General features: G+C 39.9%; 1 protein-coding gene across 2 annotated transcripts in view; it reads right to left on the bottom strand.

Moving 5' to 3' along the window:
• Positions 1-13,684, bottom strand: part of ARHGEF12 (Rho guanine nucleotide exchange factor 12) — a 3,716,336-nt gene that overhangs the window by 3,024,955 nt on the left and 677,697 nt on the right. For both annotated transcript variants that reach the window (XM_044081016.1, XM_044081015.1), the window contains one exon: positions 8,344-8,442. In XM_044081016.1, coding sequence (XP_043936951.1) covers positions 8,344-8,442 — 99 coding nt within the window. The remainder of the gene's footprint in view (positions 1-8,343; positions 8,443-13,684) is intronic.

The following is a 13,684-nucleotide window of genomic DNA, read 5'->3' as shown; positions in this document are numbered from 1 at the left end:
GGCTTCAATTTTTCTTCCTACTCTAAGCAATGAAGTGGTATGATCACTGTTAGCTAATGGCTCTTAAACCTTGACATTGCTAATCCCCACAGTCTTGGTGAAGTGATATCTAGAATTTTATTTTTCATGTACAGTTTTATACCATATGCAGGAAAATATGTACATTCAGGACAAAATCTGAACTATGTGTGATGGGTATAAATATATTCAGGATACTGAAGCTAGATTTCCAGTAGCAGCCTCACCTTGACAAAATACATCATAGGAAGACGTTCCAAATAATATACCCAGAAAAGCCTGTAGCGGCTCTTTAAAATTCTTGTAGTCAAAACAGGAATATGATAATATGTAAATATCAGTGTTTTTGTTCCTACTTCTTGGTTATCAGTGCGTATGACTGAAAGATATCATTTGATCTTGTACTGTTCTTTAAAAAAGCAGGCTTAGGTAGTCTTAACCTTATAAACAGTGTGATACCTCTTAAAATATCTGTTGCCTTCTTGGCTCCTAAAGCAACAGAAATAGCTGCCAAGGGTATCTTTCTGGCAAAGGTGAAATATGCCTGACCCGACAGTTCTTTCTCCTTTTTTAACATGGCCACCCTGCACACACTGTATGAGAGAGTCTGCCTCAAAAATGAACATATGCACTCTTCTGGAGAAGATTAGCTGGTTTCATAATAAATACAGGGCTGAACTGAAAGGTCTGACAAATTTCCTCACACTAATGTATTATTCCTTCAATAATCTTACCTCTAAACAACCTTTCACTAAACACAGCATCTCCACAACCATCTATCAACAGTACTCTCTCCAACAATGTACACATTCTATAAAAAAAACCTAACCAGTTTAAGCCAAATGAACATACCCGTTCAGTTCTAGGCACCAAACATTAAAACCAGGCCCTCAATACTGTGATTTAAACAGATACTAGCTGTTGCTTACAACACACCCCTGTAATTTACCCCCGTCATACTTTTCTACTTACAACAGGCAAATTTTAACAAAATTATTCTTCTGGTTGTTACTTAATCTGTTTTGCTGAACCATGCAAACATACTAAACACAGTAAATTACATAAACACTGGTGTGAATAGCATTGCTATCAGCTGTTGACAGTTCTGCACTTCAATTCACATTTTCAGTACATTTTTTACTTGCTTTTCAACAATTCTTTGTAATCATGAGTCCAAATAGATAATTTTCTACCTCTAGTCAAATCAAACAATTAAGTAAAAATGATTTAATTCTTGATCTTTTTTGTAAATGAACATTTAGGCTACTGCTGATCTCTTGCTTACAAACGGTCACATTACCATTCCTCAGATTCTTCTTACTTTAAATATCAAAGGCTTTCTCAAAATTTCAAGCCCAAATAAAACAGACTGCACTTGACCATACCTTGCTTCCCCCTAAACCTCATTACCACTCACTACCAAAAAGATACCAGAGCAGACAGATTTTAGAGACAGGTTGGTAAACTTTGGGATGCACATATTTAAATGTATTTTCTTCTACAAATCCATGTTTCGCACACTTTGGGTTGATCTTTCCCAGTGGCACAGTGCCCATTCACGGGCCTCTGTCCAGCTCCACAGCAATTTCCTGGGACCCGACCACACCTCAGTCCTTCTGGAACTCATGGCTACAGTACGCCACTTGTAGTATCAGGTGAGGATTTAACAATCACACTAAGACCACAACCCAACACTCCCTCTATGGTGGCTAATACTCACGAGCACACGAGACAATGGGCTAGTGTGGGACTGGACAACAACCACAGCTATTAGAGTGGCATTTATTATTTTCTAGTGGCAGCACTGCTTACCTTTGTGCTAATATCACTGTCTGAGGCTATGCTTGTCATTTGGTGTAGCTACTAGAAAGTCTCTGCCTAAGACTCAAGTGAGGTGGCAACTCCAAGCCAACCCACGAGTCAGGCCTATGCTCTTAGCCCTGAAATGCCCAGAGCTACAAAAGTGGCTGCCCTCTGTCATGCTGCTCTTCCACCCTCATAACAGGCATGCCCACTCTTGCCCTGTGTCATCATATACCCCAGCTGCTATTCAAACACGGGTAACCTGGACTGTAGTTAGGGCTCTGCCCTCCTACACTACAGATGCTGCTGCACTGCAACCGCCTGAGGAGTTGCATAAAACAGATAAGCATTCTTACTATTCTGTACTTGGCTTTTATCACCTAATTAAAAACATACTGTCTTGATTGAATGGGTTTTATTAATATGAAATTCACTTGGCTAGAAATATTTTAACTTTTCCACTTTGTATAATTCTACTTACTCAATGAGCAATTTGTAATCCACACTCTAAAACAGGATATTTAATACCAGGTTGGCAACACGTTAAAACCACTGATGAATACAGTTAACAAGACAGTTTAATACGGTTAAGCATTTTCATCATAGACACTGGTTCAGAACCACTGAATGCTGAAATTCATCCGTACAGCCAATAAAAATGAGTCAAACACACTTCCAAAAGATACACCAGCATTTACACTACATCAATGTACTTAACCATGTATTTTTCTGAACATGTTACTGCAAATGGTCCTGAGCTAGTTTATTTACACAGTTACTGTTAACAGACTAATTATTTTAAGTAGGAATACAATCTGATCCAAGCATTCACAGAATAATCTATTAAAAAAACAGACTGATCAGTTTACTCATTATATATATATATATATATATATATATATATATATATATATATATATATATATATATATATATAGGGGTTGGGAGGGTGGCCTAATGGTTAAGGTGTTTGCCTTACAAACACAAGCTACAAGGTTTGAATCTCACAGGGGATAATTGGCTAGGCTTAAAATGGCTCGCAAGGGCAGTTAGCCTAGTACTAACCTATGAACCTATATATATATATATATATATATATATATATATATATATATATATATATATATATATACATATACACACACACACACAAACAAGTATATCAACAGTTTAAAGAAGCCAGTCATTCATCACATTACAGAAACTGACACAACTGTAGCTACAAAAAAACATACAAAGACAACAGACAAAATACCAAAACAAGACAACTTCACACCAACAGTAACTGGAGGTCAGATATGAACCAGGACCAATGGACTGCTAAAAGATGACATGTTAATCTCTAACCTGAGTGTTGATGCTGCACAAAGTTTGTATTTTAATGCTCAGATAAGGTACACAATTAGCCTTGAATCTTTATTTCTGCAAATTACTTTCAGCTAGCACAACAAAAAAATAAAGAATCTGACATGGATAAACAAAATACATGTAATTACCATAATGCTAGATTAGTGTTGCCTTGTTCTGTCTGGCTCAACAGACAGGGTTATCAGATCAAACGGATCAGACCTACACACCTTTTTTCAACAGCTTGGATCCAAGGCACTGGCTCCTACTCTATGCTTAATTTTCTCTAGTCCCTAGACTACCTCAGATGGAGTTTGCTTTCTTTTATCTAGTACTTCATCTGACTGTTACAGCACAGACTTCTCAATCTAAGCTACAAGGGAAAAAAAAAAAAAAAACAGCTACTGGCTGCCAATAAGACAAAGCCCTGGACAGGTCCAGTTGATTACACAAACCATAAATAATTTAGGACAGAGATTGGGAATGATCAGCCTGATGGAAAAAGACATGGATCTAGTATTATGGTAAGTTCATAACTTTCATACTCGATGTTGTCTTTTTCTGTCTGAATCAACAGATGGGGTAAATTCCCAAGGTGAAGTATGGTGGAGCCAAAAGATGCAGAAGATCTAGATTGTACATCTAGTTTCCAATGCCACGCAAAAGTATGAAATGTAGACAAAGTAGCCACAGCACAGATCTCATCTATGGGTACTCTAGCAAAGTAAGCAGTGGAAGCAGTCATGTAAGCCTTGGTCTTGTGTGGTAATACTAATACCATTTCTTTATAAACACGAAATGAAGTCGGGCAGTGACCTTGATAAAGTTGCTTTAGAAACTCCTTGACCCAATTTAGCCTTTGAAAAGGAAATCAAAAGCTGACCTGTTTTTCTAATGCCTTTGATGTGACATACATAAAATCTAAGAGCCTTTTAGCAGAGATAACCCTTACTAGAAAATTTTTTTCCAAGAAAGGAATTTTAGTTCTGCGGTGGTTGCAGGTTCATAGGGGAACCTAGTTAAGGCTTGAAGCATCACAGTAATGTCCCATGTAGGAATTGGATCCCTGATTGAAGGTCAGCGAAGGAAAGTTCCTTTAAAAAGGCCTTGGAAATCTTCTAGGATCCAATGGAAACTTGGTTTGGACACGCACATTAAAGATGGATGTGGCTGCAAGCTGCACTCTGATGACCAAGAAACTAGCACCTTTCTGAAACAATTCCACAAAGAAATCCAAGACAGGTGGTAATGGAACCAAAAGAGAGTCCAAACCTTTAGAAACGAATCTATATGGCAAATCATTTAATTTTCTAAGATAAACCTTCCTAATACTGGGCTTCTGTGAAGATGACAGAATATCTACACCTGGAGCAGACGACCTGGTGTGTCTCTGGTCACCATTATAACTGCAATAACCATGCAGTCAATTTCAGGATTTTTATGTCTCAGTGAGGTTGACCGACAGACAGGTGAAATAAGAGGTCTGAGCCTAAGTCCAGCACTCATGAATGGTATTTCAGACGAGGTCAGAGTATAATGAACCAAATCTGTTAGATCAGAAGTGCACAAGGCTAATTACCATTGCCTTGCAACTCATGGTTATCTGAAGAAACTTGGTTATGAGGGGAAAATGCAAAAAACTACAGGAGACCAGAGGCCCAGGGTCCAACTGTGAAGTACAGCAGTACAGCATCCCTCAATCACTGCCTCTTTGGGGGAATCGGTGCAAAGTAGCTGCTGCATTTACAGTGGCAGGCGAGAAGATCAAAGTAATACTGGCCCCAGAGACTGAAAATCATTGTAGCCACTGACTGACTGAGCAAACTTTCATGAAGCAGAAGGCTAGACCTGCTCAGCTAGTCAGCCAGAACACTGGAAGCCAACAGGATGTGTGTTGCCACCAGAAAGCATTGGGAAGACATTGCCAACTGCCACACCCTCATGGCCTTCCCACCATAAAAGGTATGAATGGATTCCTGCTTGCTTGTTGATATACCAGACCACTGCCATGTTGTCCATCTGAACGGATATCACACCCTTGGGAAGGGTGTCCTGAAATGTCTAACTGCTCCCATCTCCAGTCTGGCCTCTATCACTGAACATGTGCCTTGAACCATCTTCCCTTCGTAATGCCATACATCCCAAAATAGAGGTGTTAGTGGTCATAGTGGCTACTGGGGGTGGCAGAATGAATGGTAGACCCCATGTGACTAATTGGGAATGTCAACAACCAAAATATATGGTTCCTGCAAACTGATGCGAGACATACTGGGAAATGAATGGGATGGCTGCAGCCTAGACCATTGTGCAGTTTGTGTCCACTGCAGAACTCTCATGGAAAATCTTGCCTGATGTACCAGTGTGACCGCTACAACCATGTCTCCAGTAACCGTAGCACTAGTCTTGTTACAGGATTTGAATGAGAAAGGACCTCTCAAGTTACATAATTTACAGAGAGTACCCTGGATCGTGGAAATCTGATAATTTTAACCCAATTGGCAACCTATGAACGCTATCATCAGTGACCGTGTCAACTGGCTTTTGGCTAGACTGATACTAATTCCCAAAGTACAGGACTAGATGGAGGAATAAGTCCCTGCATGGGATAAGCAGATCCCTGGTGGATGCAATTCGGAGGAAGTCATCCCATTAGGGGAATACCTGGAAACCTTGCAGCCTGACATGCAATGCAATGAATGCAATTCATCTGGTGAACACTCTAGGGGTTGGGCTGATGGCTCTTTTTTGGTGGTTGCCACAATCACCATGGCATCTACCGGGGAAATAGGACTTGTTCCTAGGGGCAACCAATGCTTTGTCCAGTTTCTACAGGATAAGGTCTGCAATGACTAATCCCCATCCAAGCCCACAAAGAAACCAAGTCTATCGGCTCATCAGTGGGTGGTACCCCTAGAAAGGGGTAAAACCCTTAGATGAACCCCCCCCCCCTCCAAAGCCTCAAGGAATATGCTCCAGTGGACCAACCCACACTCTGCTTCATCAATTCTAGAATATTTCCAAAGGCGAGGTCTTCCATATGGGATGTTGGGGATCTCTCCTTTTTTCAAAATCTGTATCCTCAGTGAGAGGCTCTGGAGGTAAGTCAAGAGGCCTTCTCTCTCGCAGGTATGCTTCCTACAGCACCCCCACCATCCCCTGTCGAGACTACTGGGGAGGGGCTGGATTTGGAGGGGAACCTGCTAAGCCAGAATCCTTGAAGCTTAGAAAGGCTGACACTTCCCAGTCAAAAAGGATAAGCGGATATGTCCACATAATCTGGGGGTGGAGCAAAGTGAAAATGAGACACTACCTCTCTGGAGCTGTAGAAGATACACTCAACAGCTTAAGTGCAGACTGGAGCCAAAACTGCACCCCCTTTGACCTGAAGATGTCAGAGAATGTACATTGCTATTTCCAACCCAACTCAGCTCTGAGGCAGACACTGGAATTTAACTGTTCAGAGTCAAAGCACATAGGGGTAGAGATGGCTCAAACAAACTCAAATAGCTCTGAGACCCATCCCGACTCGACAGAGCCAGATTAGAGAGGATGAAGGAAACAGTCCAAGTCAAAAGTGTTGTCAATCCTAATATGGCTGCCTTATGGGAATGATTCAGTACCATGGGCATGGGATCCAAAGGTTCTATTACTACATGACAGATGTCGAACAGGACTGCTGGATCATATCCAGAGCCACTGGTGGGGAAAATGTCAGGAGGACCCTCAGCTGGATCGGAGTCTACAGAAACTTCTGCATCATTCTGTTGATGTTTGCTTCAGACATGCTCCTGGAGAATCAAAAGAATCTGAAGGAAGATGCCAGAGGTGCAGTCTATCCTTTAAGATGGGGGAATGGATCCTAGGACTAGCTGGCTCTGGACAGAAGTGACACGGTGAAGTTAGGGAATAGATCTGAAACATCTCCTCTGTAGATGGATCCAAATGCTTTGGTACCAGGCTGGATTGGTGTGATGTATTCAGAGACCTTTCTCTAGGTATTTCCTTCTGTTTTTCTTTCTCTGTTTCTTTTTCTTTACTCCTCTTTCTCCTTCTCTTTGCAGAATCTCATCTTCTCAGACTTCTTGGAGGGGGATGAAACTTCTTATGTCAAGGGTGTTGGAACCCCAGCTTGGGTGGGGATTAGGCCCTTGAGAACAAGTTTGTTCCAATGATCAGCACGCGTTCTAGCTTTGAAAGAGGCACAAGCCTCGCACTCTGCCTCTAAGTGTGCTAACCCTAAACAATGCATACAAACTGTATAAGTATACTGAGGGAGGAGTTTGTGCCCACTGGCACTACATTTCTTGAAGCCAGTGGCCTTGTCTGACAAGACCAGCATTCTAAGCCAAAGATCTGCAACAACTATACACCAACAATAATGATAAAGGCAAGCAACTGCACTAGGAAACCAAGAAATAAAACATTTACTAAGAGAAACCAATCACTACAAATAACCTAGACTATAACTAAAGAAGTTTTCGTTTTTTATGCAAGGGAGATAAGTCAGGAAGGAAACTCCCAAAAGAAGCTAAGTAAAAACACACCTATCACAAACACAGAGGGAAAAAAATATTTCCAGAAATTTAAAGACACAAAAAAAACTATTTGCCGAAATTTAAAGAGACAAGAATTAGGGCAACAACATACAAATATATACACAAAAGACACTTTTATCCAACCACTAATGCTTAGGGAGCCATTGGACACGCATCTTGATTGACAGAGATGCAAACAAGGTCTGAGGTAATATAGGGACTAGAGGGAATTGCGGGTTCAGCCATAGTCCTGGATCCAAGCCCTTGAAAAAAGGTGCCAATGTCCAATGCGTTCAGATCCAACAAACACATCTGTTGAGTAGGATGGAAAAGATAACACGAATCTTCAATTTACAGCCTAAGAATTTTGAAAATACTGAAAATCACAGTATAAATGATAAAATGAAACAATTTAGTTACTACCACACTGCTCTCTAGTTATTCAGTGATGATAAACACTTTGTGCAATGCAATTTTCAACTATAATTGTGTATGAGGGATCATATGAAACTTCTGCTGTGTAATCATATTTCACAAAATCCTCCAGTCAAGCCAGGCCCAGAACAGAGCAGGAAAATTGATTCCTGAAACAATAATCAATCATGTCTGCATATTCATACAATTCTAGAAAATGTCTCACCTTCTCTGACTGACTGTACAAAGACAGGGTTGTCTCCACTAACTGTCAGTCCAAATCCATTTTCATCCCGCTGAATAATCACACAGCGCTGAACCAGCCCTAAGAAATTGATGTCAAAGATAAACACATTAAGAACTGTTATCACAATGTCTTAAATTAAACTTTTAAATGCGTTCTAAATAAAATAAGCAACTGTTTTTCAAGCTCATCATATCAGCACAATAATATTCAAATATACCTGCTAATTTTCACTATCACAGTGAGGAATTAATGTTTTTCAGCTTGTCATGTGTAAAACTTGTATATCTGTGCTACATTGTATATAACTATTTCTTTCTTACATTTTGATAATTCTCACCTGATTCGTGCCTGTAAATGGACCACTGAGACTAATGCAATACTCCAGCAAACAAACAACACACAAAATAAAGTAAAATAAATAAAAAGACTCAAATGTTCTCATAAAAAATTCCTTCCACCAAGTTAAAACTTCAATAGAGGGAGGTAAAGATGATGGCTACCAAATATGTGGCCATAAAATCATACTGTCTGCAGTGCAGAGATGATTTCTGGGAGCCTGTGAATAGATTGATGCCATTTCAGTGAATATGTTTCATCAAAAGAAAGCATTTAACAGTGGAGAGCTCCCTCTTCTCAATTATTGACTGAACTCAGTAAGGGAGTGTTGCCTTTCAGGGGTGTTGCAGGAAGGCTTGTCCCCCTGCTAAAAAAAAAATTCCCTCTAAACTTTTGGTGCAACACTTCTGGAGTTATTGCTGTTGGGAAAAATGCTGTGGATCTAAAAGTACGATTCCTGATTGTTAAAACTTTGTCGCATCAAAGTTGCAGTGTGCAAGCTTTGCAGTACAGAAAAGTTGCCATGCTGCAAGCACAGCCAGTCTGTTGTGAGGCACAAGCACAGTGAACTACAGTCTTACAAGCCGAGCTCTACAGTATTATCAGTTCAATGCACAACCTGGAATATTTACTTTACATTATTACATTTCTGCACCAGTCTGTAGAACTGCAGATAATTGTTTTTGTCTCCTTCATCCTTGCACAGCATTCCTAATGAACATACCGCTACTAAATACCAAGATTAGTTATCACCAACAGTGGTTCTTGCTCAGCAAGAAGAGGACATACATCCTGATACACTACGTTAAATGGTCAGTGATACACCTTCCTAAAATCTGTGATGTTCAACATTTTTGATGAACAGCTATGGATGCCTCCAAAATTCCATGCAGTAGGTGGCGCATGGACTCTAAACTATCCATAGGTATGACTGCATGTGTGTGTAACAAGCAAGAAAGACCTATCAACCTACTTCTGTTTCCTTCCTTGTTTGTAAACTCTGCAGAATGTAGCGGTTGCCCATACGGTCACTCTAGTTGTCAGCTACAACTCTTAACAGAGACAGACTAAGAAAGAGAAAGCTCTAAAACTGACACCATATGCATTACTACTAGGAAAAAGGTGCAATGAAGCAGCCTCTTCTATTCAAACACCACAGCACATTCAGTATAACCAATGACTAAATGAACCTACCACTGGAATACATAAAACACAACGAAATAAAACATTACAAGAACCAAACCTTAAAATTGAGTAGACTATACAACAAAATTAATTAAATGAACTCCATGTTAACAACCACATCAACTAGCCATACAGCAGGAAAAAAGACAGTCCTAGTGCATAATGTCAACTTTATGAAAAAGAACAGTCTGACAAATTAAGATTGTATGAATTACAGAATCATATACAACTACCTCTAAATACTGACTATGCAAAAACACTCAGCAGTATATACAACATTGGAATAACTGCTGCTACAATCACTTGTAGGTCAGCACTTCATTTAAATGACTACTAGCAATGCAAAACAAACATTAAAAATATTTATGAATAAAACACTTAAGAACGTCAAACAGAATTTAGAAAATGTTTTACTTTAATATATTCAATCTTCAGAAATTTTACCAATATACAAAATGACAACAGCAAGCAAGTAGCATTTTATGATACACCCAAACAGAATAAAAGAAGTTATGTACTTACCATAATGTTCCATCGGAGTTGTTGGTTTTTCATTGGTTCTTCATCCTCTGGGTTCGGATCCAAGGATGGCATCAGACTCAGCTGCATACTAAAGCTCTAGGATGCGAAATCTGGGCTTCTCCCCTACCCATAATGCTCTACCCTCACCTCATCCCCTCAGATCGGGTTTGCTGCTCAAACATATGCAGTACCTTTACCAATAAGTATCTACATATACACAACATATGTGCAGAGGAAACCAAAAAAAAGTGCAATTCAGAAGCTCAAACAGAAAAGTAGTATCTATATACATATCCACTAGCTACTACAAAGGAAGGTAGGGGGATGGACAGAGGGAAGGTTGAAGAACAAATGAAAAAGCAACTCAAATTGAACATTATGATAAGTAAATAACTTCTTTACATTAAGTTGTTTTCATTTGTTCTTCAACCTGTGGGGACACTGTCTCCAATTCTTGGGAGGCCCTCATGGAAGGATATTCCACAGCAAAGCAGAACCAAAAAAGGCCCTGTTCCTGGAATAATGTCCAACTTATAATGATATATAAAAGCATGAGAGTTTGACAATGTAGCAGCTGCCCAAATATCATCAATGGGAACTTTAGACTAAAATACTGACAAAGTGGACAACGACCTAGTACAATGGGCCTTAACTTAATAAGGTAGAGAAATTCCCTTAATGGAATACACAAGTGCAATGCAGTTCAAGATCCAGTTGGCCCGACTGACCTTGGAAACTGGTTTTCCCAATTTGGCCTTTGAGAAGAAAACCAAAAGCTGATCAGACTTCCTGAAATATTTTGTTCTGTCCAAATAAAAACATAACTATGTACATCCAGCATATGAATATAATGCTCTCATTTGTTTTGAAAGTTAGGAAAGAATATAGGGAGATTAGTAACGTGATTTACATTATCCTCAGAAGCAACCTTAGGCAGGAAGGAAGGATTAGTATGCAATATATAACCCTAGCCTTGTGAAAGATTAAATATGGAGGCTTACAATATAAGGCCTGTAGTTCAGATACTCTCTTAGCTGAAGTGATGGCCACTAAAAAGGCAGTCTTCCATGACAAATACTTTAATTCAACTTTAGCAGAAGACTCAAAAGGAGGTGCAACTATAGCCTGCAAAACCATAGTAAGGTCCCAAGGCAGACACGGATCATTAATAGGAGGACAAAGAAGAAAAGTGCCTCTTAGAAAGGTCTTGCACAACTTAGATGTGGCCAAACAGGATGAATTTTTCCAATATTAAAGTTGGAAATAGCCACCAGTTGCACCTTAACAGTATAGAAGCTAGATTTGTTATGAAAAATGGATGCCGGAAAATCTAATATAGCAGGAATAGGTGCTGTAAAGGGATCCATTTGGTTTTGATGAGCTCAAATGGAGAACCTCTTCCACTTGCTATTGTACTGGTTTGTGCATTGCAAACACAATCTTCCTAATTGGGGATGAAAGTACGGGAGTTCTAGCCAACACTGGAACTGAAGTAACCAAAGCAGTCAATTTCAGACTCAAAAGATCAGGGTGAATGTGTACCAACAGGTGGGACTGAAGATCTGATGACGAATCCAAAGTCCACACTGGACAAACCAGATGAGACCAAAGGAAACATACTTGTCAAGGCCAAAAGGGAGCAATGAGGAATGCTCTGCACTTCAACCTCTGAGCTTTTTGCAGAAATTTGGGAATAAGAGGAAGAGGTTGTTAGGCATACAGCAGACCGGGGGTGGGGGGAGCAAGCATGGACTATAGGTGTCTCCAGCTGAGTAGCCCTGAGGATGGATCAGGGCAAAGAACTCGCTGAACTTGGTGTTGGAAGATGACGCACAGAAATTGCAACAAGGTTGACCCCATTTCTGGAAGACCATATTTGCCACTGAAGTATTTCCATACCACTTGTGAGGCATCAGAATGGTTCTGCTGAGCCTGTCAGAATGTTTGACTTACCCAGAATGTGCACTGCTACTAGAAAGCGGTTGGAAGAGAACGCCCATTGTCACACCTCATGGCCTCTCAACACAAGGGGTAAGATTTGGTTTCGCTCTGTTTGTTGATGTACCAGACGTCTGACATGTTGCTCCTATTAACTGCAATGGTCCCCCTTGGAAGAGAGGATTGAAGGTCTTACAAAGCAAGAAACACCACTCTCATCTCCAGGACATTTATATGCAAAATGGTCTCTAGAGGGGAGGGGACCATGTGCCTTGGACTGTCTGCTTCAGGTAATGTCCCCCCTACCCACCCAAACTGGGAAGCGTCTGTGGCCACTGTGGTCTTTGGGGAAGGAAGGATGAATGGTCAACCCTGTATGAGGTCCTCCAATTGGAGCTACCACAGAATGTTTGCATGCTTGAGATATTCTGACAGTGTGATTCAGTGGATATGAAAGAAAGGACCACTGGACTGAAGTCCACTGAAGTATTCTTATATGAAGGCATGCTGTTGGGATGACAGTAGTCATGGCAGCCATGAAACCCAAGGCTCTTAGAACAAGACTTGCAAGGGAAGAAGTGAAAAATTATTTACAATGCTGCTTACCAAAGTCTGGTTAAGACACTGAGCCTTGCAGGCTGCTATACTTTACAGTACTGTGCTTTATTAACAACCACAGTTACTAATAAAATAATTTGTCTATGTAACAGACGGCATGTATAATACTGTTACAGCGACAGCTTTTAATGTACAAAGTTTGCTTCTCAGCACAGATATAGATGATCCATTTAACTCGCAACAAATGTGTTCCTACAAATGCCAGAGCTAACAAAAAGATCAGATCTTTTATACGTTTAACGGTGTTGGAATTTGGTTGATGTAATCCAGTCTGTTGGGAACTTTCAAAGTCAGTACTTTGATATCTCCCCGATATCACACAGTTCGTTGATAAGCTGCATTTTGTTCTGTTTCAGGGTAAACTTGGGGAGCCGTTTCAGTATCCAGTCGTCCTTGCACCTGTGTTTATTCTTATCTGTAGTTTTCCTTGAAGATGTATTCAGTCAAGAAACATTTTGTATCACACACAGTAGGATGCCAAGTGTAATAAATGTTCTACTATAGTTTTATTTTTCTACTTATTTTCAGCTAAGAAAGTTCTACTCCATATTCTAACAAGCAGAAGTGTACATGCACTATTGTAAGTGTTCAAATGTATATTTCTAACATTCTCCCTTTTGTTTTTAAAACACAGAAAACAGTCTACATTGATATATATTCTTTGGTCAGATCATAACTTTCATCATGATTTACAGAAAACCCATTAGGAAAAAACCTTTTT

Source organism: Protopterus annectens, chromosome 8.part0 (assembly GCF_019279795.1).
Source record: "Protopterus annectens isolate FY-2018-M chromosome 8.part0, PAN1.0, whole genome shotgun sequence".
In the NCBI taxonomy this organism is placed as follows: domain Eukaryota; kingdom Metazoa; phylum Chordata; order Ceratodontiformes; family Protopteridae; genus Protopterus; species Protopterus annectens.
This window is presented reverse-complemented; position numbering and strand designations above follow the sequence as displayed.